Source organism: Stylophora pistillata, chromosome 9 (assembly GCF_964205215.1).
Source record: "Stylophora pistillata chromosome 9, jaStyPist1.2, whole genome shotgun sequence".
NCBI lineage: Eukaryota > Metazoa > Cnidaria > Anthozoa > Scleractinia > Pocilloporidae > Stylophora > Stylophora pistillata.
The window spans coordinates 10,822,346-10,846,671 of NC_142527.1; the positions used below are offsets into that span (position 1 = coordinate 10,822,346).

At 38.2% G+C, this 24,326-nt stretch overlaps 2 protein-coding genes across 4 annotated transcripts in view; one reads left to right on the top strand and one right to left on the bottom strand.

Moving 5' to 3' along the window:
* The first annotated feature begins 14,910 nt into the window (after positions 1-14,910).
* On the top strand, positions 14,911-23,521 carry LOC148723262 (tolloid-like protein 2). Its single transcript, XM_088733381.1, has 7 exons — positions 14,911-15,224; positions 16,394-16,432; positions 17,426-17,570; positions 17,847-18,107; positions 18,805-19,193; positions 19,880-21,567; positions 23,049-23,521. The coding sequence occupies exons 1-6, from the start codon at positions 15,167-15,169 to the stop codon at positions 19,966-19,968; spliced, it is 981 nt and encodes a 326-aa protein (XP_088589507.1). The 5' UTR covers positions 14,911-15,166; the 3' UTR covers positions 19,969-21,567; positions 23,049-23,521.
* Positions 23,297-24,326, bottom strand: part of LOC148723263 (ovochymase-2-like) — a 28,606-nt gene continuing 27,576 nt past the window's right edge. For all 3 annotated transcript variants that reach the window (XM_088733368.1, XM_088733369.1, XM_088733367.1), the window contains one exon: positions 23,297-24,145. In XM_088733368.1, coding sequence (XP_088589494.1) covers positions 24,057-24,145 — 89 coding nt within the window. In that variant the 3' untranslated portion in view covers positions 23,297-24,056. The remainder of the gene's footprint in view (positions 24,146-24,326) is intronic.

Sequence of the window (24,326 nt, forward strand, 5' to 3'; positions counted from 1 at the left end):
TTTGTTAAAAGGCTTGCGCTGGCTACCAATCATACAACGACTTTATTTTTGTTTTGCCGTTTTGGTTTTTAAGTGCATGACGAGATGCGCTCCGGGGTATTCGACATCTAAGCTCGTCAGAAGATCCGTCGTATCGACAAGGAATACAAGAAATTCTCAACTCTTGGACATTCCACTCTTCCGCACAGGCCAAAGGACCTTTCAATATAGAGCGACCGCTTTGTGGAATGAGTTGCCACCTGCGCTCAAACTTAGTCCGTCCGTGACGGCTTTCAAGCGTTTGCTCAGGCAAAAGCTCCTTAATGACTGCTTTAGTCAATTTTTATCTTTTTATCCTTTTATGTACTTAAGTTTTATTCGTGTAATTTAGATTTGACTCTGAAAAGCCCCTTGGGGACGAGCCAACAGAGTAGGTATGTACTGATTTATTGATTTGATTTGATTTAATCACTTTCACCAGAGTGTGGTGAGGGTCGCACAACAGAGCGAGGCTCCTTATTAAGTGCGCCCTATATCCCACCCATCCCACCCCAGGGGAGGACATCCATCACACAGTAATCTCGTGTGTGGGAAATTAACGTCTCCTACCCCAACCCTGCAGGAGACGGGACCTCCATTTATTCGTCCCTATCCGAGAAGACTAGAATATCTAACCATTTCTTGATGTTATAGAAAGGTAGCAAATTCTTCTCAATTATTTTTAAGACCCCGAGTGTTGGTCCGGCCGGGACTGTAAATATCGAGAATCGCTGGCCAGGCTAAAAAAATCAAAAATCTTGATAATCTGCCTGGAAAACCCTTTCAGGGAGATATATTTGAAAAAAATATATTCAAAGTCTGAAAAATCAAATGTTTCCGAGAAAATGGAGAAAAACGAAAATTCGGGTTTTTACCTAATTATTTATGCAAAAAATACAGTAAAATTGAGCAACTTTAGTGTGCTAGTACTGAACGAGGATGTTTCGTAAGAAATCGGGGGTGTTTTTACTTCAAAATAAAATCCATTCGCTTTTTATTTATCGCAGTTTTAGGAGCTTTGGTTTAATTTTAAAATTTACATGGTTTTTTAACAAAGTATTCTCAAACACTTGTTCCAAAAAGCGAAAAATCGAGCAACTTCAAGCCTATAAAACGCGTCTTGGTATGTGAGAAATCATGTCAAACTGCATGCTGGCACAAAGTTTGGTCCTTATACAAAAATAATTTGAAATAAAAATTTAGGCAATTCAGAAAAGTGCCGGGAAAATAAAAGAGTTTGCGACGCACTGTGGCCAAGGTCAGGAATTTGCATGATGCAAATCAAGTTGTAGAAATCGTACTTGAGAGCTACGAAGTAAATAAGATAGTTAAAGATGGTTAAAAAATCCTTTGATATGGAAATGATATGAAAAAAAATCGGTATACATTGCTGAAGAGGGCCGTAAATTGATGCGTAGATACGAAATTTTCTGTCAATTTGAATTGCAGAAGACTCTGTTATTGTTGACTCTTTTTCAACAGCACTACCTACACCTAACTATAGATAAGGCCGCTGTATATTTTTGTTGATTAGGTGTTTGTTATCGACATTATTCTTGGTTGAATAGCTAAGCTTTCTGCAACTGCGATAACATTTCTTCTGAAATATCTTGGATATCTTGAAAAAAGTTATGTAAGTAAATCAAGTCACGCAACACCGCAAGCCTCTGCTGTATAGTTTTTGACCTCAAGATAACAGCCCAACTATTTTTTATGCTATTTACTCTTATCTTTTTCGTAAAAATGGCCACATTCCAGTCGTAAAACTTGTTAAAAAAGACATGTCACGGCAATTCTCTATGATGCAATCACGATCTCTTTCTTAAAGGTAAACACGTGCGAGGTTTTTCAGAGTATGAAAAGATAATGATTGGCGGAGGGGGGGGCTTGTGGGGCAAGTTTTGAAAATCCAAACGTGGCTGACTTTTTCGAACTGAAAGACTGTACTAGAGATGTTACAGCTCATACGAAGTGTAGGAACATTTTGACGGATGTTGAAAGCGTCAACAACGAAATGAAATAATTATTACTTACACGGGCAGGTTAATAAAGATCATTTTGATTTACATTTTTCGATTACCACATGAATACATTCGGACTATTCATTTCTACAGCATTAATTTACTAATTTAACAGGGATTTTCATCGCACAGAAATGTCAGTTGCATATGACGGTATGCCCTAAACACAGAGACGCGTGCGGTACTCGCTGCAGAACAGGCATGACTAGATGTTGCATTCCAGCAGAAATAGTGGGTCACAAGTCGACAACCAGTCGAAGTGATCGTGGAATTGACAGAAAACAGTCTTGTTTTGTTTTTAAAGAAACTGGAATGCTCGTCACAGTTGGGTCGCGTAGGTGCAGTCAAACCGTACACTGCTTTAGTAGGAGAAATATATATATAATTAACAACTATTAACCAAAGTGAAGGTGGTTAGTGGTGGATATTTACCGAGCTGCGAAGAGGCGAGGTAAATATCCACCGCTAACCACCGACACTGAGGTGAGTAGTTGTTTTAGTATATACTAAAACAGTGAGATAATATACACCACCAAAAATTGATTTTAGTTCATACATTCCAGCAACGATTCCAACATTCACGCGCGGAAGTGAACAAGTGAGGTTACGCAAGATTAATTTGCATCGGTAAACAAAACCTTTCTCATTGGTTTTTATCTATAAATTCCGGGTTAAAAACTTAAACCATTACCTTTAAACACGGCCAAACCAAATTTAGTCGCTTTCTTTGTGTTTTCAGGGGCTGCTTCGTCGTTAACTTGAGTGATTTCTTCGCTTGTCACGGATGCAAACTGGGACGCCATTTTTTCCCGAGTTGGTCGGAGGTAAATAGCAAAGAATATTCGGTGTTTGACTAGCCAATCAGAGTACGCCTTCAACGCTATCCACTGTTTTAGTATATACTAAATCTTATTAGACGTTTTGTTTTGTAGTATCGCCGGCTATTTTTACGAGTTGTGCTCTATTTTGATGAGCCCGTAGGGCGAGTCAAAATACAAATAACGAGTATCTGACTGCCAGATTTACCATCGGACCAGTAAGTGGCAAAAAGTTCGACGCAGAAATGGTTGCAGAAGTAACGAGAAGAGCAAAAGGATCGAACGGGGAGCGCTTGTTCAGAGTGTCTGAGTTTTTGAAAACTCAACAAGTAGCTTAATTTTTTTTTCCAGAAAGGCAGCAAAAGTGAAACAGCAGATAGCCCCCTGCGCACAAGCTGTAACTGAGCAAGATCTGGTTGGAAGAATTTAATTTGTCAAATGCTAAGGAGACTATTTTTAAGCAATTAAATGTAACTCATCCTATTCATTACCAACGGTACAAAATCTGTTCCATGGTCGAGAGTAACCCACTCAAAAATCTCAAACTTGCAATCTTTATTCCAAAACAGTCTATTACCTCCCACACCTCCCCCCCCCCCATTCTTTGTTCTCGATTGAGTTCTGTTTGCATGCTGTGCAAGCTTTTTTATCACAAGCTCACTTTCATAATTTTAAACCCAATTAAAAGAAGACAATTCACAACTAACGAAATCACCTCCATGCACAAGAAATCTCATCGAATGATAAAGTCCACGCCGTGACTTAACGCTTAAATAAATTTGATGAGCTATGAGAGCAAATTTTGTTCAACATGCAGCAACGTGAGCTCACAATTCTCGCAAAGGAGTTTTAAGATTACTTTTCAACAGTAAATTTTTATTTTAACTAAGAAGGAAATGAATAACAAGATTAGTTCCCTTTAATGCAGTCACTTAACTACCAATGCAACCAATACTGTAGAGTTTTTGTTCAGTGGGAGGGGAGAGGAGTGGGCTTACTAGGGACTAGACGTTTTGGTAAGCCTTGATAGAGAGGGGGGTACCTAAAGAGAAGTTGTGGAATTGAGCTCGCATGAATGCTGGAGTGGGGCTATTAAAAACCTCATATCAGTGCCATCAAAGGAATGTAAGCTTCATTCCTTGATTGTATTTTGAATTTAAAATTTTAAGTAATCATACATGATACTTGTTATAAACAGAAACATCAAGGAAATTTTTAATATTTTTGAAAGTTTGGCTAAAGGAAAAATTGCATTGCAATTAAGGATTAAAGTATGTCTTAATTCTTAGCCGACTGTCATCTTCCAAATAATAGCTGGTCTGGTTGATCATTTTTTGGTTGTGATAAATAATATTAATCAAATATGCTGAATCTAAGTATCCCTTAAGTATTCAATTTCTGTTTTTTTATAGAGATTGGTAAACACAACAAGGAAGAAAGAAAAATTTTCAACATTTCTTATCATGTTCATGGGTAGGAAAAGCTGTGAAAGCACAAAGAGGACATAAGAGGAATGAAAAGAGAACGGAAAAAATGGAAACAAACACAAAGAAACCTTGACAAAGCGAAGACACTTGCGTCTGGATTACAGATCGAGAAGGCTCGCCTTGAGAAACAACGAAAGATATGTGACTATATAATGAAAAAATATTATGATCGATGGCACTCCTCAAGCGAGAAGAGGCTTCAAGAAAGGCTTGGATATCAATTCCAAGGCAATCTGTAGTACAAAGGAAGGTACGTACAACATTTTAAATCTTCAAAGCCGGAAAGGTTTTAAAGCAGTTGCATCACCCATTCCTCATCATCACCCTTAAAGTGGAGGGGGGAGGGGGGGTTTGAGGGACTACTTGGGTGCTGTGACAGAATTGGTTACTGCATCTACTTCCAGATGCTGTTTAACCAAGTCTTCCTAACTACAATTGATTTTACCATCGCCTCTAAAGCATGATAAATTTGAGTCATTCCATCTGTTTTAAACTCTTAATTTCAAATGAGGCAGCCATGTTGAAGGTAGCACTCCTTCTACATTTGCTGTTCTGACCTTGATGTCACTGCATTCATATGAAAAGAAATTGCCTTTTAAAATTCTGTGTAAATAAATAAATACATTACAACATTTAGAGAAGCATTTTATCATCATTTTTTTCTTGTTCCAAAGAGGGGGGCTAACGAAGGATTTACAGTTTATTAACTTTTTGTCTTGTTAAAATGTAGGTCATTGCAAAAGCAACATGTGAGTCCATTGTGGAAATTGACTGTGCCCTTTTGAAGCCCTCAAAAGATGAATCTGGAATGGAGGTGAAGGTACATGTGGGTTCTGGTGTGTGTGGGTGCTGCAACGAGATGTTTTATAAAAGCAATCCCTTTGCAGTTAAAACATTTTATTCTGCTACGGTAGAGGAACCCAAATAGGAGGCAAGAGTCATGTCAAATTTCCAACATACAAGTTTTCCTCTTTTTGTTGGGGTGAGTACTCTTTCAAAGCCTTACCTTTTAGTGTCATCCTTTTACCATGTTTTGGACAAGCCTTTGACAATGTCTTTGTCACTGAAGAGCAGAAGTTTGAACCTTTCACTGGTTATTTGGCTGACCTTGATCAATCAGTTGGCTTAGGCAATATCTTAATTACAAAAAGAAGGATTTATTTATAGGAATATCAAAGTAGATAGTGTCCTTATCTCACACATAAACAATGAGTATCGTGCTACATCAATCGATTTTGGCAAATGTGTAGCTTTAACAGCAGTTGGTTCCCTTGTGAAACATTTCACACCTGAAGAGCAAAAACTTTACAAATGTAAGCATGGTCACACTGCTCCTGAAATTTTCTGTGATGCCAGTCCACCTTGGCATGCCAGTGATGTGTTCTCTTTTGGAAGAGTGATCTGTGCAGTTGGTTAAACGAAATTAAACGAAATTTACACTGATCCATGAAAATAAAAATTTCACAATACATATACAAAAAAACAAAGAAAGAAAAAGACCAACTACAAAGAATAACCAAAAGTGCCAACCTCACTATAGTTATGCTTGATACAGACAGTTATTTTTTGTTGCCCTCATAGAGTGCTGGAAACACAAACTATTACATAAATTATTATTGTTTGAATTATTTCTCTGAAATTCCTATTTATTGTGACAGTAACAAGTGTAGAAAGCTTTTTCAATGGCATTTTGTAAGTTGGCAGTATCAAATACCGCAGTTCAAAATATATGATTTTCATATATTTATTCATCTCATTTATCACTTTCACGGGTTCATTACGAATCAACTCAACGGCCTGCTCTCAGTTGGCTTGTTAGCTCAATTGGTTAGAGCGCTGCACTAGTATCGCAGAGGTCAGTGGTTCGAGTTCCGTACAGGCCTGATTTTTTTCAGGTCTGAATTTCGCTATTGCTTAAATAGCGCTATCTACTGCGAGGATCGTGCATCATACGTATCAAATACCGCAGTTCAAAATATATGATTTTCATATATTTATTCTATCTCATATGTTCACAGTGTTTATGAAAAAAATAAAATGTTATGTCTGTGGTAGGCAGAGGCCTGCCACTTTTGTTTGTTCGATTAGTTTTTTTTAGTAAGGGGTGGATTACATGAGCTGAGTGGACTGTTTGCTAGGATGGCAATATATGGGCAGGCCAGCCATGTAATCAGCCTCTCAGTGGATGACTGGCAGGCCTGTGGCCTGAATTATTATTTCCCTCAGATTTCTAGCAAAGGTAAATTGATCAACCACATTTAATTCCATTTTCATTTACATTAAATTTTATTCTGAATACAGTTGAACCCAGTTAATTGGCCACCCTCAGGGAACTTGCAAACGGCCACTCAATAAGGGTTTTTATTTCTTTTTTTGTTAGATGCCAATGCAAATTTATGGAAAATGAACAGCTTCACTCAATAAGCAAGGTAAATGTAAAGCAAATGTCACATTTACATCACATTTGCATGCAATTTTGTCAGGAACAAATGCTTGAGTTTCACTTCAGTTTATAGCTATTGCAAATTTAGTTCAAGTACACTTCTTTCTCAGCTCGGGGATAGTGTTTCAGAAGAAGACATTTCATTCCCAGCAGACAAAATGGATCACAGAAAGCTAATGGTATCATATATAGGATAGTGAAAGGAAAAATATTACAATCTGTGTCCCTTGCGAGGATTCGAACCTCATGCAGTCAGCCCAGAGAAGGTGATCCCAGCTGGGAGGTGAGTTTCGTGCGCTCCTCTCAGTGCTTGTCTATTTTCGCGTCACGAGGAGAGGTGCAGTGCAGATTGCCCATACTTTGGTCTTACCCTCTGGTACCTCGGCAATTATGTGCCCATATCGTTTTTTTTATGCTTTATGATTTTTTATTTTCATTGATTGATACGAGCAATGAGCCGTTAAACAGGTCTCAAACCCGGAGGCTAGACAAGTCGGTTCTCGGCTGTAACCACCAGAGGACTGTGTCTGTGTTCAAGCGGGGATTTACCTTTCTCTTTTCTCCGGCACCCTTGACATTCAAAGTCAAAGGAATACAAAAAAACTAAAGCCAGGCTGGAGAGTATCTGCTTTTTAACTGAACAACATTAAAAAATTATGGCATTTGCAGTGTTCGGGCCCGGACCCGCAGGGGGAGGATCTCATGCCACCCAGTGAGACTGGACTTATAACGAGACCACCCTACTGAGGACATTTTCTGTTGCGTTACTATTACGGTATTTAAAAAACATGTGCTTTTCGCTTGAAGTTATTTTAGTAGTCTCAACAAAATAAATTAGTAGTCGGAACAAAAAATTTTAGTAGTCTGAACAGAACATGCAGAACTGAATGGTGACTGAAGCTTCCGGAGCTTAACTTGAGAGGGGCCACAAGAACTAATTGTTTATGTCATATCAGTCAAAAATCAATTATCTCAGAAAAATTACGCATCACCTTATCAGCTGGAAGACAAAAAAAAAGTACGAGCTGGGTCAATATTCATAAGGAACATCTGCTCTATCAGCTGGGCAGAAGAAGAAATTTGTGAGGACCTTTGCGATGATTCAAACCTCAACTTACTTAACATCGCCAGCAAACGTTCTCAGAGCAGAGCAGAAAGACAAACTTCTGGGTGGAAGCATGTGAGGATTCAAACCTCAGGCTTTTCAATCGATATTCCTGGAAAGGAGAAAGATTGTAAGCCTTACATTTAATACGGAGAAAGAAATAAAACAAACGAATCAAACCAAATCAAAGAAACACTGATCAAAGCAAATTTCTGTTAGAATCAAAAGCATGAGAAAACGCTCTGGAGAAAAAAACAAAATGGCAGAGACGAGGGTAGAAAGCCAAACGACAGTTTTTGCCGAGGAAAACCCAACAAGCGTCACGAAAGAAAACCAAACAGGTGTCATTGCCGAAAAAAGTCAAGCATCTCTGCCGGAAAACCAAACCATTGCAACCTATACAGGTGATGAACTGGTCTCTTTTAAGGACAACATGGTTTTAAAGAACACTAAAGAAAGTATAAGTACATCCGTACACCGTTTGCAGTCTCGATTCAAGGAAAAACACTGCAAACAAATTAGTCTCGATGCAATTTTAAAGTAAGAAGCACCGCAGCTTCTCAAGCACTTCTTTCTAGAAATAAGCCAGACGACAAAAGCAAACAAAGGCAAATAATATGAATCAGAAACATTACAAACTTTCCGCAATAGTCTACTAAGGTACTTTCTCAATGGGGCGTCCATGCCCACCGGCAGTAGACAACTCCGACCTCAAAAAATCTTCTGGGATTGAGTGCGAGGAAGTTTCAGTGTTAATCGTCTCAAGCAATGTTCAATAGCAGTTATGTTCTCATGTAATAATAAAAGACGTAAATATAGATATATATATTGTGGGAGGAAAAAGACAAGTAAACTACAAGTTCATCCCTACAAGCCTGTTTCGTGGTCGCCCACTCATCAGGGGATTTAATGAGAATAAGCTTTACCATTGCTTATATACAATATAATTTGCATGATCTAACTAGTCTAATTTATGCAGCGCGAAATTGACAGTTTAGTTGTTGCGTAGGAGGGCTTTGCTTCTGTGGCGGCATGAAGACACGAGTTCATTACGTTTGTTTAGTGTTGATAGTTCGGGCCGGCAGATGATTAGGAATTTTTCTTTGAGGCAGAGGTTACATCTTTTAGTTGAGCTGTTATACGGTGAGTGCGATGAGAGAATGCGCCAGGAAATAAAGTGATCGATGTTGTTGTCTTTGAGGGTCCAGATGTGCCATAGAAACAAACGCATCCTAACAGCATCTATACAGTCTGATGACACCGCCGCCACCGCCACTGCCACTACCATTGATAACAACAAGACATGCAACTGCCGACAAAAGAACACATGCCCGCTCGACGGAAACTGCCTGCAACTATCAGTAATCTACCAAGCCTCCGTTACACGCAAAGACAACAACACGACAGAAACGTACATCGGACTCACAGAGAATGACTTCAAAACAAGATACAGAAACCACACCGCATCATTCCGCCACGCTAAACACAGAAACTCTACCGAACTCAGCAAGCACATCTGGACCCTCAAAGACAACAACATCGATCACTTTATTTCCTGGCGCATTCTCTCATCGCACTCACCGTATAACAGCTCAACTAAAAGATGTAACCTCTGCCTCAAAGAAAAATTCCTAATCATCTGCCGGCCCGAACTATCAACACTAAACAAACGTAATGAACTCGTGTCTTCATGCCGCCACAGAAGCAAAGCCCTCCTACGCAACAACTAAACTGTCAATTTCGCGCTGCATAAATTAGACTAGTTAGATCATGCAAATTATATTGTATATAAGCAATGGTAAAGCTTATTCTCATTAAATCCCCTGATGAGTGGGCGACCACGAAACAGGCTTGTAGGGATGAACTTGTAGTTTACTTGTCTTTTGCCTCCCACAATATATACTTCGCTCTACTTCTATGTATTGAGCACTGTTCTACGAAAATCAAGTCATATACATAACTTTTTTATATTCAAATTAACTAACCTTCATGATCAGATGAACTTGAAATTTCGTGAAACGATCGAATCACGGGAATTTGAAGTCGCCACGAAAGTATCTGTTAATTTATTTACGTGACGTTTCCGCTTATGCCTTTCGAAAGTTGAACGTGATTCGAAGTCATCAAAGCGGGCGCAGAAAACATATCCTTTCTTGTCATCGCACTCCATGCGCTCTTTAAAGGAGATGCAAAAATGAAAACCGTCGCTTTCAATAAGATGTTTCGACTCCAGAAAGAATTGTGAGCTCACGTTGCTGCATGTTGAACAAAATTTGCTCTCATAGCTCATCAATGCAAGTGTTGGCTAATTTGTGATGAATTTTCTGTTGACAGTTCAGATTACAATGAAACTATCCTTAATGCATGAATTAAAGATGTCATAACAGCGAGACTCATTTAAATCTCATCTTAAAGTCAAATTAAATGTATTTTAATGAAACACCCTCGTTTGTGCCAAAAAAGAAACCACTTAGGATAGTGAAAGATTTGCGCTACTAAAGTTAAACTTATGTTCAATTAAAGATTTATTAAAGGTTATTGTTAGCTTTCGGATATTTCATTTGACAATTAAAGACGATTCAAGCTTTACTCAACCTTTAAGACTGCTTTAGATTTTTCCTAAAGGCACTGAAATAAGAACATTCGTCCTGTGTATTAATGTAAAGATAGCTGAAGTTTTACTGTTCACAAACTCTTCAATCTACCTTAAACGACATTACATTCCATTTTTTTCCTGATTGTTCCGCATTCATCATTAATCAGCGGAAATAATACCCTGCACCTCAGAAAAATATAATTGAAACAATGTAACTGTCACCATTTGCTTGCGATTTCTTTTTTTGGAAACCGGCTAAGATTTGTGAGAGACCTTTCCGCTGGATGAAGCTGTTTCTATTCCAGGTCGGTTTTTATAATAACCCTTCATATTATCGGCTGACACTTCAATGGACATAAACTGACAGGGCTTCAGCTTCTTGCGACGCAATGGGGCCAGCTTTATTTGCTTTTAAGGAAAGATTTTTTATTAAAAAGGCTTCTTTTGATCGATTTTTCTTTAACATTTGCTAAGTCATCAAAAAGCTTTCAACATCGCTTTCTCCGGCTACAATGATGAGTTCTTCGAACTCGACCAATCACTTGAATACCACCTCAGGATCTTCAATGCAACCAGGACTGTTCATTTTTGCAGTTTTCAAAATGATTTTAGTTCCGATAACAGTAATCAACAATGGAGTTTTAGTTTTAACAGCTTACGTGGACCCACTGAGAACGTTCCGTGTACCTTGGTCCGCATTTCTTATAGCGATGTCAATAGCGAACGTTTTCACCGGGCTTATCGTTGCACCAATTTTTGCAACCCTCGAGTACAACGACCACTTTGGAAAACCTAATTTGCCAAACCTGGCAAAAGTTGGATCTTCAATCTCTTTGCTCACGCTTAATGTTTCCTTCGGAATGGTTTTCGCGCTAGCTGTCGATTACTTCATTGCAGTGTTTCGACCAACGAAATATAAAAGCTGGATAACTTTGCGTCGTGCTCAAGTTCTCATTGCAGTCATTTCAATAAATTCTTCTATTTTTTCAGTACTTCCTCACGTAAACGTCTCCATGGAAATTGTTTTCAAGGTGGACCTATATTTCAACTCAACTGTAAACTCAACACTGCTCATTGTCTCCTACGTTTTGTTGTACTTCGCTTTTCAAGATCAGACCAAGAGATCTTTGAATCTTCGCAGAGCCGCCAACAATCACGGGCGCGCCAACACGGACGAAGTCGAAAAAATAATCGCTCTCCATAACAAATTTTGCAGTGTTGCTGATTTTTGTTATATTTTCTACTATTCCGGCAGTTTTTGCAACAATTTCATATTACCTAATGGTGTACTGCGATCCATGTCAGCGGTACAAGGCAATCGTCATCATCCAAAGAGTTTGTCTTAATCTAATGTTTATAAAGTGTGCTCTAGATCCTTTTGCGTTTGCCTGGAGACTTTCTCGAAACGGAAAAGCGTTGAAAAAAATCATTCTCTGTCAACTTGGAACTCTAACACAGATGCGATCGACAGTTCAACCTGATAACCAGCTAAATTTTCGACTGAGCTGACTTCATAATACCTTTAAAGGACTGCTCTTCAATTTTATTCTCTCTATCCTACTGTTGTGATATTTGTCAACATCTTACTGCAATTTTTACAAAACGAGTGTGTTCTCCGAAGATATTTGATTACCTTAGAGAGAATATCGACCTTACTTTGAAAATTTCTTGAAAAGACTCGACCGTAAAGCCGCTTGCACCGTAGAACACTCAACTCGAGAAAAAGATGAAACCCACTATAGGGTTAAAAATTTTATCTTTTCGTTCCTTGTTTTGTTGTTGTTGCTGTCGTTGTTGTTTTTATTTAATTTTTTTTAATTTATTATATTCGCCGACATGCAGGGACACCGCAACAGCTTGCGCCAATTACTGCGGGCCCAGTAAACCCACCCATCCCACCCCAAGACATCCACTACACAGTAATCTCGTGCGTGGGAAATCAACGTCTCCTACCACTAACCCTGCAGGAGACGGGGCCTACGGTTTATTCGTACTTATCTGAGCCGGACTAGAATATCTATCCATTTCGTGATATTATAGAAAGGTAGCAAATTCTCCTCAGTTATTTTAAGACCCTGAGTGTTGGTCCGGCCGGGGCTTGATCCCTCGACCTCCCGCACAACAGGAGGCTGTTGTTGTTGTTTTTTTTTTTTCTTTGTTTTTTTTGCTTTTTATTTTTTTTTTTCCATTTACTGCATTTTAAAATGTAAATAAATAAAGTGGCAAAACACGATGCCTGAGAAATAAATGGAAAATAAACAGATACGTTAATAGATAAGTAGAGCAATAGAGAATGATAAAACAAGTAGGGTTAGCACATAACATGGCAGCAACGCCATATCTATATTTGAGGGACATGAATTCGAACCCTATCAGATTAGTTCGTTTGATATATAGCTATCTATCGATAGAGGAAAGTGTTCGACAATGCAGCGTTTAACTTAATAATTACTTGATAATTTGCCATTCTTTGGTAATGCCAAGTCATATTATGGTCAGCAGGACTCCACCAAATGTAGGCATTTTTTACGGTCTAGAACTAAGCCTATTTACTGGAAATAAGAGAAAGGAAAAGAAAAAACACCGGGGTTCGGAGAGGAAGAGAACGCTCATCCCCAGTCCCTTCGCATGGCCCTTATCGCTCTGTACCGGTATGTTTTATGTTTTCATTGAAAGCCCAGGGAAGAGGCTGAAAAAGTTTATAGCCTCCCTAAATTCTGGTTTCGAGGAGAAAGTTTTTTTACAAATCTCAGTGTTAAATTATGTCTGGATCCCCTTTCTTACATCATTATATTCTATGTTACTTACAAAACGTTTCCCAGTATGTAATTATCGTTTACAATTGCTAGCTTTACTTTGAAAAGACATGATAATGATGCAAAGAAAAAAAAACTTTATTAAGGTGTCTAAAGAAACCTCCTAGCTTAGGTTAGAAACTTGTGCTAATTATGGGACACTAATTAGGGGATACAACATAAATAAATATAAATTAAGGTAAAAATATTTAAATATAAGCGTAAGTATAAATGATATCAATATTTACAGTATGACAAATGTATCTATGAATTACAAAGATGACAGCACTTGCATCCATTATCCATTAGTGTCACTAAATCTAATGTATGTATTTTGTTTTTGAAACATTTTAAGGCGGTAATTGCTCTCAAGTCTGGATTGGGCCCTAAATGGCGGAGGGAGTGCTTGCCACATGCTGATGTTAATTTGCTTAATAGTCGCTACTGAGATACTAAGAAACAAAAGGTTTAATACTACAAGTCATTTCAACGCATCTCTTTGTTTTGAAAAACAAGGGTTCGAAGGAATGAAATCAAAAACAAGATTTTGCCACGACTCAGATACTTCTTTGTTAAATGGTGGGCTTAAACATTTTTCTTTCATACTAATGTGAATCACCGTTCCTGGCCTAGTCGGCAGGTGTAAAAACATAAGGATTATTAGAACAATAGCGAGGCCAAGAAGGCTTTTTCTCGCGCACTTAAAAAACTAAACATCGTCAATTCGAAACGCAGTTATGAATTCATAGTTGTTTACATTTTTCTTGTAAGGCTTTACAACATCAATGAGTACTTCAAAGATTTGCATACAACATCATTTCTATCACGCATGCAGCTCTTTCATAAGGGAAGACAATAGCGGAAAAAATAGATTACTTAAAGGACTAAGAACTTGTGTTTCCGATTAGTATGGGCTAACAAGGGTCTTTCTTTGTCGCGAAATAAAGACACTCTCTTAGCAGTTTGAACACGAGTTCAGGAAAGATTTCCGTGCAAACTCTACTTTTCTAAAACAAAGCCGTGATCCCACAGGGAATATACTATTTTCGCTATTGTTATCTTTATCCAAGAGACTGTTTGCATAATGAAGAATAAAATCTTGCCTTTTGTTCGAGAGAGAACTGCAGAGATGGCGCCGGACAAATTTTTTCTGAGACCACAATTTTCCTGGCAACGAAAAGTCATATGCTACACAAGATGGACTGGGGAAAATCTATACAACAAATTGTAACCTCAAACTTGATTATTTTAGAAACAGTCGTTACATGTAAAACAAATTATGTTCACAATCGGATGGTTAAGATGCGACTATAAAGGTTCTGCACAGCAGCCATGTTGCATGGCAGGAACAATAGATTATTTTTCCCATAGGAAAAAATATTTTCATTGTTCCTGCCATGCAACATGGCTGCCATGCAAAACCTCTATTAACCGAAAAAAAATTCATCTTACACTAATGTTGCGCTTAACATCATGCAGACATAACATTCGAATGAAAAGAATTTTTTTAATTCGTGAGTAAGTGCATACTAACTATGGTGAGTATTAAGACCTGTCAAAACAATTGGAAGGTTGAGACGCGAATATGAACCAGAAAAAGTCTAATTCATCTTGCATTGCTGTTATGCGTAACATGCATAGATAACGTGTAAATGAAAATAATTTTTTTTGATTCGTGAGTAATTGTTTAGACCTGCCAAAACCACTGTAGCTTCCAAAATAGATCAGATGTTTTTTCTGGTCGTTTGGTTACAGAGAACGCCTTTAATGCTCGGATAGTTCAGTGTTCGCCACTTATTGCTTCGAGTCGACAGCAAAATAAGGAAAGAAGGAACAGCCTTTTTCGCTGACAATTCAGTTCAACTCACCTTCGCAAACAAGTCATGGTGTTTGGGGCTAAAAGAAGGCAGACCGAATTGGTTCATGTTCTATGGTTTACAGGTCAGTACTTTAAATTTTTGCAAAACTAACACGATTAAGCCAGAAGCAAGGGGGCTGCGATCGCGATAAACCATTATTTCTTCCTGTGACGCCGTTACCGAATTCAGATAGCGAGCGATGAGAATTAAGCCGATTTCCCGGATAAATCTTGAGATGAATACAATGTGAGTCGCATAATTATCGGGACGCCAAATTCATCCCTACCTGTCATATGTAGCTGCCGGGAACAAAGTTCAACACGAAATATCTGTTACCGTTAGTGTTTTCTTGCGCAATATAGCTTCCTGACATTTCAACTTGATTTATTACCGGATTAAGGCGAGTTTATGAGGGTCAAAACGCATTGTAGGATAATTTATAAGCAATCCTCTGACGATAGCTTGGATCAGAGCATGCAGCATCTATAGCAATAGCAACAACAGGCGCAAATTAGTTGGCGTGACACAAGTGCTATCTAATTAAAAAGTAACAAAGGGCTGAACATGTAGTATACTAGGACAACGATAACGCATTAAAGACAATTATTTACAGAAACTTTGTGAGTTGAGAAAGCTGGCGCAAGTGGTAAAGCGAGCGAGAGTAGCTTGTTTATTTGCATTAAAGCAACAATGTCTTCAATCGACGCATTTTTATCTAAAAAGTTTCTTGTTACGTTTTCAGTTTTTTGTCATATGTTTGCGATAAATCAGTTAATTCTTCTGCAGCTTGCTACTTTCTACAGGATGTAAATAATTAACTGCACTGACGAGAATTTTTGTTTGTGTCTCGGTTTTAAAGTTTTTATATCATCGTCAAAACTTGGTTCACAATTTTTTGCTGGCTAACTAGTGCATTTTAACGCCACAATTTGAAAAATCATTTTCTACTAGGATGTCTCCCTCTAAATAATAATGTTAGCCTGGTTTTCTGGTAGTCTGTCCATTTTCGCCCTCCCTGTCTTCAAACATAAATATATTATAATATTAATGTGATATAAAGTAGTTTAGGTTTTCACTGATTTGTGTCAGCTGTCGACTTCTCCGTTAGCTTTCATTCTCCCGCTCAGTTGACGGATGCAATCCCAACAATCACTTAACACTTGTCAACGCTCGATAGCTATAAACGCGAAGGGAAAAATATACTTCTAATTTTTTAACGCGTAGTATCACTTTCGTTTTGTCCTGTTGCAGTTCTGACGCTTCTCCTCAAAGAAGGAACATGTGATTCAAGTAAGTTCCGTGCACAAACCAATCTTAATAATCAAGCTGAGGGTTTGAGTCTGAAATAAAACGATGTGAAATTCTGATGTTTAAGGGGGTTCTCTTTATATCAGATTACAATCGATAAAGCCAAACGCTTTTCACACATGCAAGAAAAGTTAGTTATCGAACTGTACATGTGTTCCGCGATAAACTTCTCGCATACATATTTAATACAGCTAATGGATAGAGCGCTGGACTGTTGTAAGGGAGGTCGAGGGTTCGAGACCCGGCCGGACCAACACTCAAGGTCTTAAAATAAATGAGGAGAATATGCTACCTTTCTATAACATCAAGAAATGGTTAGATATTCTAGTCTTCTCGGATAGGGACGAATAAATGGAGGTCCCGTCTCCTGCAGGGTTAGGGGCAGGAGACGTTAATTTCCCACGCACGAGATTACTGTCATGGATGTCCTCCCCTGGGGTGGGATGAGTGGGTTTACTGGGCCCGCAGTAATTGGCGCAAGCCTTTGTGGTGTCCCTGCCTGTCGGCGAATCTGATAAAATAAAATAAATAAAATAAAATAATGACCATCTTGCTATGAATGCCCCATTGTCTCTCGATATTTATATTTGAATCTTTTTTTTTATTGCTTTTATTCATAGCTTGTGTGTCGTTCAGGAGTTTTCTTTTTTTCGTTTTTGGCTAAATTTGGCTGTCTATCTTCCGCGGCTCCTGATTGGACGAATCGTTTTCCTCACACTTGAAAAGTGCGATGTGAGTCATTTAATTGACTCTTCGACCAGCTCGTGAATAAATATTCATTTCACGTCTTTTCAGCGTGTAAATCTCAGGGGATGGATAAAAAAAATTATTTTCCTTTACTGAAAGATGCAGAGAGTTATCTAAAATCGGCTGGAATAAATTACGTTTATCGACTCAAGTTACAGGCTGCAAAGCAGATGGCAATATTTGATATCGGGAATAAGTATTTTTTTCCACATTTTCTTTCCTAAACAGTTTGTCCCGATGGTATAATAAACATCACAGCGTCTAGTGGTAGCCTCATGTATCCCACGTCAGGTAATTATGGCGTGAATGAGACCAAGTGCTGGAAAATTGAAGTTCCTGACACTTATGCAGACATTGGTTTTCGTTTTTACAAGTAAGTTTATCGTCGTTGACCAGCTAAAAAATTAGCAGTCAATTTGTTGCAGTCTCCTCTTATAATCTGTTGGCGACGACTGATCTAACTTCCGTTTCCCCTAAAAACCACGTGATCCCTCTTGAATCCTTCCTTCCCACTCACCACACCCCCCCCCCCACACCTTTTCTCCCCTCCACCTTTTCTCCCCCAAACGATAAATAATGAATGGTCCCCTATTTACCGATGTCGACAGAAAGCTGATTATAACTGTTTGTATATTTTTTTTTCTATCAGGTTCGACATTGAAAAATGCGAGAATTGTAAATGTGACCATTTCCAGAGTGGTAACACCTACAATAGTTTACACTTGCAGTTCAAATCATGTGGACGATACAGTTACAACTATTTATACGAGTACCTCTGGTTCGTCGATTGGAGTGGTGGAATTGCCTTTGCTGTTTCGGGATCGACAGCCTACATTCGTTTCGTGTCGGATGACACTGAACATTACAGCGGATTCAATCTCACCTTTATTGGTGGTTCTAGCGTTGGTAAGTAGTAAAGTTACCAAAACAAAAACACAAGCTAACTAATCAAAAACGGTACAATTAAGCCACGGAAAGCATAACGAAAGAAAATATGCGACAAAACAAGAACATACAAAGGAAGTATTGGCACCAGAAACTATGAAGAATTGGTGTGAAAAAAAAAAAAAACGCAAAGCAAATGAATATTGGTTTTCTACTACATGCATCCAGAGTCACCCAAAATAATACCAAAAAAATAGAGGGGGAATGAGTAAGAGTTTTGGGAAAATTATCTTGTAGCCCATAATCATAGTCCGCTTTCTAAACACAAGCGAAGAGAACTGGAACTAGCACACGAAGTCGTGAGGCTGACCTAACGTCCACGAAAATTGCATAAAGAAATTCCCATCGTCTTCTGTTTTCTTGTTGTTGTTGTTGTTTTTTAATTATTAGTCCATTGAAACACCGAAAAAAGTTTCTGATTGGGAGTATAGCTAAAGTGACAAGAAAAAACAAACGAAACAAATCAAGATTTACTCCCTTAAAGATTTGCAGCAAATTTGAAAATATCGGACACTTTGCGCTTACCTCCTCGGTCAGAAATCTGTCATGTAGCAATAAATTTTTTTACATTCGCATTACTGTTTCAAATTAGGATGAAAACAAGCGTTTCTTCATTTTGTCTGACTTTCAAACATTAAAAAAATATCTTTCACCCTGCAGAGGGAGACAAACTATCTTAATGCAACCGAAGACGAAACCATTTCTTTTGGCACACCAAAGGGCGGCGTCGATGACTACCCTTCAAATTACAAAGAACAATGGTTTTTAACTGTTCCTGAGGGAAGGCAGGTCCAGATGGACTTTGTCTGCTTTAATCTGGAGGACAGCAAGGACTGCAAAAATGACTACGTTGAGTTCCGTGAAGCATACGTTGTTCTTGGTGATCCAAAATCAATATCTGGCCAGTACGGTCCTATATTGACCAATCGCCTGTGTGGAAGTACAAAGCAGAGCTCGATACAGAGTCAAGGGAATATAGTCTGGGTTCAGTTCAAGAGTAACAGCAACTCTACTGCAGTGTACAAGGGATTCGAAGCAACCTTTAACGAAGGTGAAGTATTAAAAACCCCTCGTGGCGACGGTACGCCTCTGTATTTGCTATTCTTTTTTGTAGTTTTATAGTTTTGTAGCCTGCAAGAGGGCTCTATGCTAACCTTCTCACTCTCTTGCGGCTGAAAAGGAGAACTTACGCAATGATCAAGCTAAGAGACTGACTTACTTTACCCCCCTGACTCCCATTTTGGGTTTATGCCGAGAGGAATCCTCATTCAGCTATTTCAGGCAACTGGCATTTCTTGAACATCACGTTTGTGGCTTGTATATATCACGTTTTCGTGAGGAATGGATAGAAAGCGCAGAAATTGTCAAGGCGAGAGAATTTTTCGTCACGAACTCGGCTATTTCTAGATTCTCCCAGCTTTTCTGAAATGGGAAGTGATCCAGGCAAAATTCGTGAAGGATTCAATTTTTATTTTCATCGCTTGACTTGCCTTGACATGTTGCTTTATTTCAGTTGAAAGCTAAGGTCGGTTTGAAAGGCTGAAAATCTCGAAATTTCTAACTTCAAACCTAAATCCGCTAACCGCAGTTTCAGTTTGTAGTTAACACACCGAACGTGGTCTAAAACTCTCTAATGACATGTTGGCCAGATACTTCAAAAGTAGAGGATATTGTACCTTGAGATTGGTTAAAGAATTACACTCTGATAATTATTTTTGAATGTTTTGATTTTTACAGGACAAGGAACATTGTTCGTTTCCAGCCCACAGTCTCTCCTCTGCTTCTCAGCTTTGCTTTTGGTCGCATCAAAGAGCAACGTGTTGTAATTTCATCAACTGAGTACCAAGTAGAACTTCGAAATTTACTACTGCTTTAAGTTTCCACACAGTAGAGAGAATGCTACGCCTTATTATAATTTATTGGATATCCTAACAATTGATAATATTTTCAAACTAAAAGTAGCACTCTTTGCTCATAAAATTATTAACAGTCCCACAGGCATCCAAGCAATTTTTTCTGGAGATCTACCTCTGGCTTCTAACTTCCATAGCCATTACCCTAGATTTGTTTCTAACCATAACTTTCGTGGGCCTCTAATACATAATAATTATGGAGCTTCTACTTTTACTTTCAGATATGATAAATATTTGAAGTTCATATATTTTGAACTGCGGTTATAGATACGTATGATGCACGATCCTCGCAGAAGAGGGCGCTATTTATGCAATAGCGAAAATTAGACCTGAAAAAAATCAGGCCTGTACGGGATTCGAACCATTGACCTCTGTGATACTAGTGTAGCGCTCTACCAATTGAGCTAACAAGCCAACTGGGAGCAGGCCGTTAAGTTGATTCATAATAAACCCGTGAGGATAAATCAGATATGATGAATATATGACGTTCATATATTTTGAACTGCGGTTATAGATACGTATGATGCACGATCCTCGCAGTAGAGAGCGCTATATATGCAATAGCGAAAATCAGACCTGAAAAAAATCAGGCCTGTACGGGATTCGAACCACTGACCTCTGCGATACTAGTGCAGCGCTCTACCAATTGAGCTAACAAGCCAACTGGGAGCAGGCCATTCAGATGATTCGTAATAAACCCGTCATGATAAATCAGACACGATGAACTTTTACTTTCATTGCATCGAAAATATGGGAGACTGATTCCACTGCATCTAAAAAAATTACGTTATTATCGCTTCTTCAAACAATTCAAGCTATATCTGCTAACTTCGCAATCTGCTTCTTAGAATGCATTGCTTCAGCTTACTTTAGTTTCTTTGTTCTTTGTCTTTGTTCTTTTGATTCATCATAAAAAAAATTAATTCTCCTTCTTTTAACTTCATTAAATTTTTATTTATTTATTTACTTATTTATTTACTCACTTCTCTATTCTCTTTGTTTAAAATATTAATTGTGTATAAATACATAAAGGCTGATAAAGTTGAAGTGGTAAATTGGCCACCGTAACGATTACAACAGCGTGTATTTATACGTTGGTTAGTGTAAATATAGAATTAAAGTAAAGTAAGTCTTGTGTAAATGTTAAGATACACTAGTTAATTATACGTGACAGTAGCCAACTCGAAAGCTATGCTACTTTGGTCACTGTGCACATTTTACTTTTGATTATTGATGTAATTTGTTTCTTATATATTCTGACTTTTATAATCTGTAGTAACCTCTTGAAATAGCGCGAAGAGTTTCCTTCCTTTCCTTTCCCAGCTCAAATGCATAGAAATAACTAATTTTTTTTAGAATGTAAATTTATACTTGAATGATTCAAGATTGACCTTATCACACCATTTTTCACAAGGTACTATCAAGTTTGAAAAGAACGGAGTGTCTGTTTGTAATTTTCCTTTTTTTTTTTTTAGGAGTGCTAGCCTGAAGAGCTGTCGGTTTTTCTTTTATGTGAGTATATCCCTTCGATGGATACCATGGTATCCCATACTTACAGTGTCTTTCGTGTTCTAAGACGACTTTATCAATGACAAAAGCGTTTTCAAAGTCAATAGCGTGATCGTCAGACCAGGCATGGTTTGCGGCAAAACCATCGGTTTGGCAAGGATTTTTTTACTCCTCATATATCATTTTCTGAGCTCTTTGAACCAGAAAAAAATTATTATAAACAGGGCCCAATGTTTTCGGAATTAATGTAGAGGAGACTGAATAGGTGTTGCAATAAATCACTCGAAAGCCTTTTGGAAAATCTGTGTATACGTGCAATCTCGAGACGACTTGTAGTTTTAGACTTGGCTAGTTCGCATCAAAGGGAAAGATAAATCCCAGAGTTGCTCTGGCTACCTTTTTTAGTTTATTTTTAAAATGTAAGCGTTTTCAACATTCAATGAAATGAGCAGGCTTCCCAGGTGAGTAGGGGCGTGCGGGAGGAGGGGACTTTTTATTTGTGCAAGTTGGGTATTTGCCGCCATACATACATCCCCCACTCAGTTTCTTCTCTCACACTTTTACCTTTAATTTACAGTATTGTGACAACGCGTAACGTCACGTATAAATCCTTTCAAGTAAGCACGCATGTACTCTAATAGCATTACAGTCTGCTTTGTTTTTTCTTCAATCGATGGACGAGCTAAGTCAATTGACATTTTGCACTTAAGCGCGCTCTCCCATTAATTTTTCATGGCATAATTCAGACGTACAAATTATCCCTCTAAGGTAAAAAATTTTATTTTAAATTGATTTCCCCCGCCTCCCTCTGAATAAGCGCTCCGATACCGGTGCTTATTCGAGGAGTTCTGTCACATGCAGCAGTACTCCATATGCAGTAAAAAATCTTGAGGGAATTACATACAAATAGTTTCGAACACAGAAACTAGACATAGAAGAGGGGGTACCCTCCACCCCTCCCCCCCCTCCAAGATAAATAATCACTGGTTCCTAATATTTTGTATTTTTTTAGGCAGTGATATGGTGGAGAAAAATCAAGAGAAGTTTCAAAAAATCATTCGACAACTTATATTCCTGGGTAGCAACTAATCAAATATTACCGTCGATATGACTGCTGGAGTTGAACTCAAAAATATTGTGGATAAAATACCTACAAACCTAACTTCCATCAATCCAGACAGAAAAATCATTTGATTATCCTGACTACGAGAATTTGTTTCCGTTGATCTGATCCGAAGAGAAATTTAAACTCAATCTTGTTTGCACCCACAAAATGTGATACATATTACACAGAGAATAAGATGTACTTACTGACTCAGTGAGAGGGACGGACGGAGGATACTTTGTCCGAGGTCATGACGTACGGACCAAGCGGGTTGAAAATATCGAGACTTTCTTTCAACCTAAATAGAACCTAATTGCTTACAAGAGAATGGCGCGCACTGGACAACTAAAATATCGTTCAATTACAATTTTCTTTTTAGGTGCAGGGGGCCCGGGAGGACAAGCGCGCTATCAAGAAGCGCCAGTGGGAAAGTAGAAGCGAAACATTTCTTCTAATTGGCTACCCGACCTGGCATGATCGGCTGATCTTCCTTGCTCAGGATTGCCCACTTAAATCCCGCGCAAGAAAAAAATTGCTTGGCGGATTTACAAAGTTCGTAATTTTAGGGAAATGTCGACAGTGGAGTCGTAAAAAGCGACAGGTACCAATCAGAACAAAGAAAACATGAACGAGTTTCGTGAGCCGTTTATTATGCTGTAAAAACCTGAAAATATAAGAGTTGATAAACAAGGTGATATGAGTTTCCCAGTGCTTGAAAATAAACAAGCCTTTCTTGAGTATTATTTCAAAGATGCTTATAATGTTGTTCAAGCTTTTCCTGGTCTAAGCGCGTTCAAACCGGCTTAATGTCTTACTTTCAATCCTCTTTTTTTCTTGCACTAAATTTATGCATGTTTGCTATATGATAAATCCTAGATTAACCAAGCTTGGGTCAAGATGGCTGCCGGGATGCTAGCCTTGTTCTTTTTTGTCCCTTTATATAGATCTTGACTTCGTCTCCTGCCAAAGATGAACTGTGCCAATGTCCAGCCATATTGACCTCACGCTTGACAAATAACTTATAGATATAAAATTATTTTAAAGTTGCTTATCATGCTGTTAAAGCTTTTTCTGGTCTAAGAGCTTTCAAACCGGGTTTATTGTCATATTTTCGTTTTTTTCGTACTGATTTATGGACACAAATAAAATCGATCCAGGAAAACTGATCTGAAAAACTTTGCTAGGTAGAAAAAATAAAACAACAACACACAGAAATTCGATCCGCTGAGAAATAAAAATGTGCTAAGAAAGATTTCCGAGACAAATCTTCACAAGGAAATACTTTACAAAGTCCGTCAATTTTCAGTCCATAATCAGAGTTTAGCTAGATGTGTAGGATTCAAAACTTCGGCGAACAAAAGACATTTCCCGGATACACTTGACGGGACTAGAACAAGTTGTTCTTTGATAAGCGCATGATCAGAGCTGAGAGAAACAGAAGTATCATTGGACGGCTGACAGACAATCTTCCCTGTCCTAAAATAATGAAAAAGATAGATTTTAGGACAATTTACCAATCATTCATTTTCATGCCTAGTTAGGTAGAAAGGGGAAAAAAGTTAGTGGTCTTAAAAAACAAGCAACAACAAAACAAACAAAAAATCTAAAACATTGTCGTGCTGCTGTCTTGGGCAGTGGTGAATCACTCAGATGATTA

What these genes read in the sequence shown, in the direction of transcription:
- LOC148723262 (XM_088733381.1), top strand. Translation starts at nt 15,167, where the DNA reads ATGGTGTTTGGGGCTAAAAGAAGGCAGACCGAATTGGTTCATGTTCTA. An exon ending in ATTGGTTTTCGTTTTTACAA is followed by an intron (nt 17,571 to 17,846) that starts GTAAGTTTATCG and finishes TTTTTCTATCAG; the next exon opens with GTTCGACATTGAAAAATGCG. An exon ending in GGTGGTTCTAGCGTTGGTAA is followed by an intron (nt 18,108 to 18,804) that starts GTAGTAAAGTTA and finishes CACCCTGCAGAG; the next exon opens with GGAGACAAACTATCTTAATG.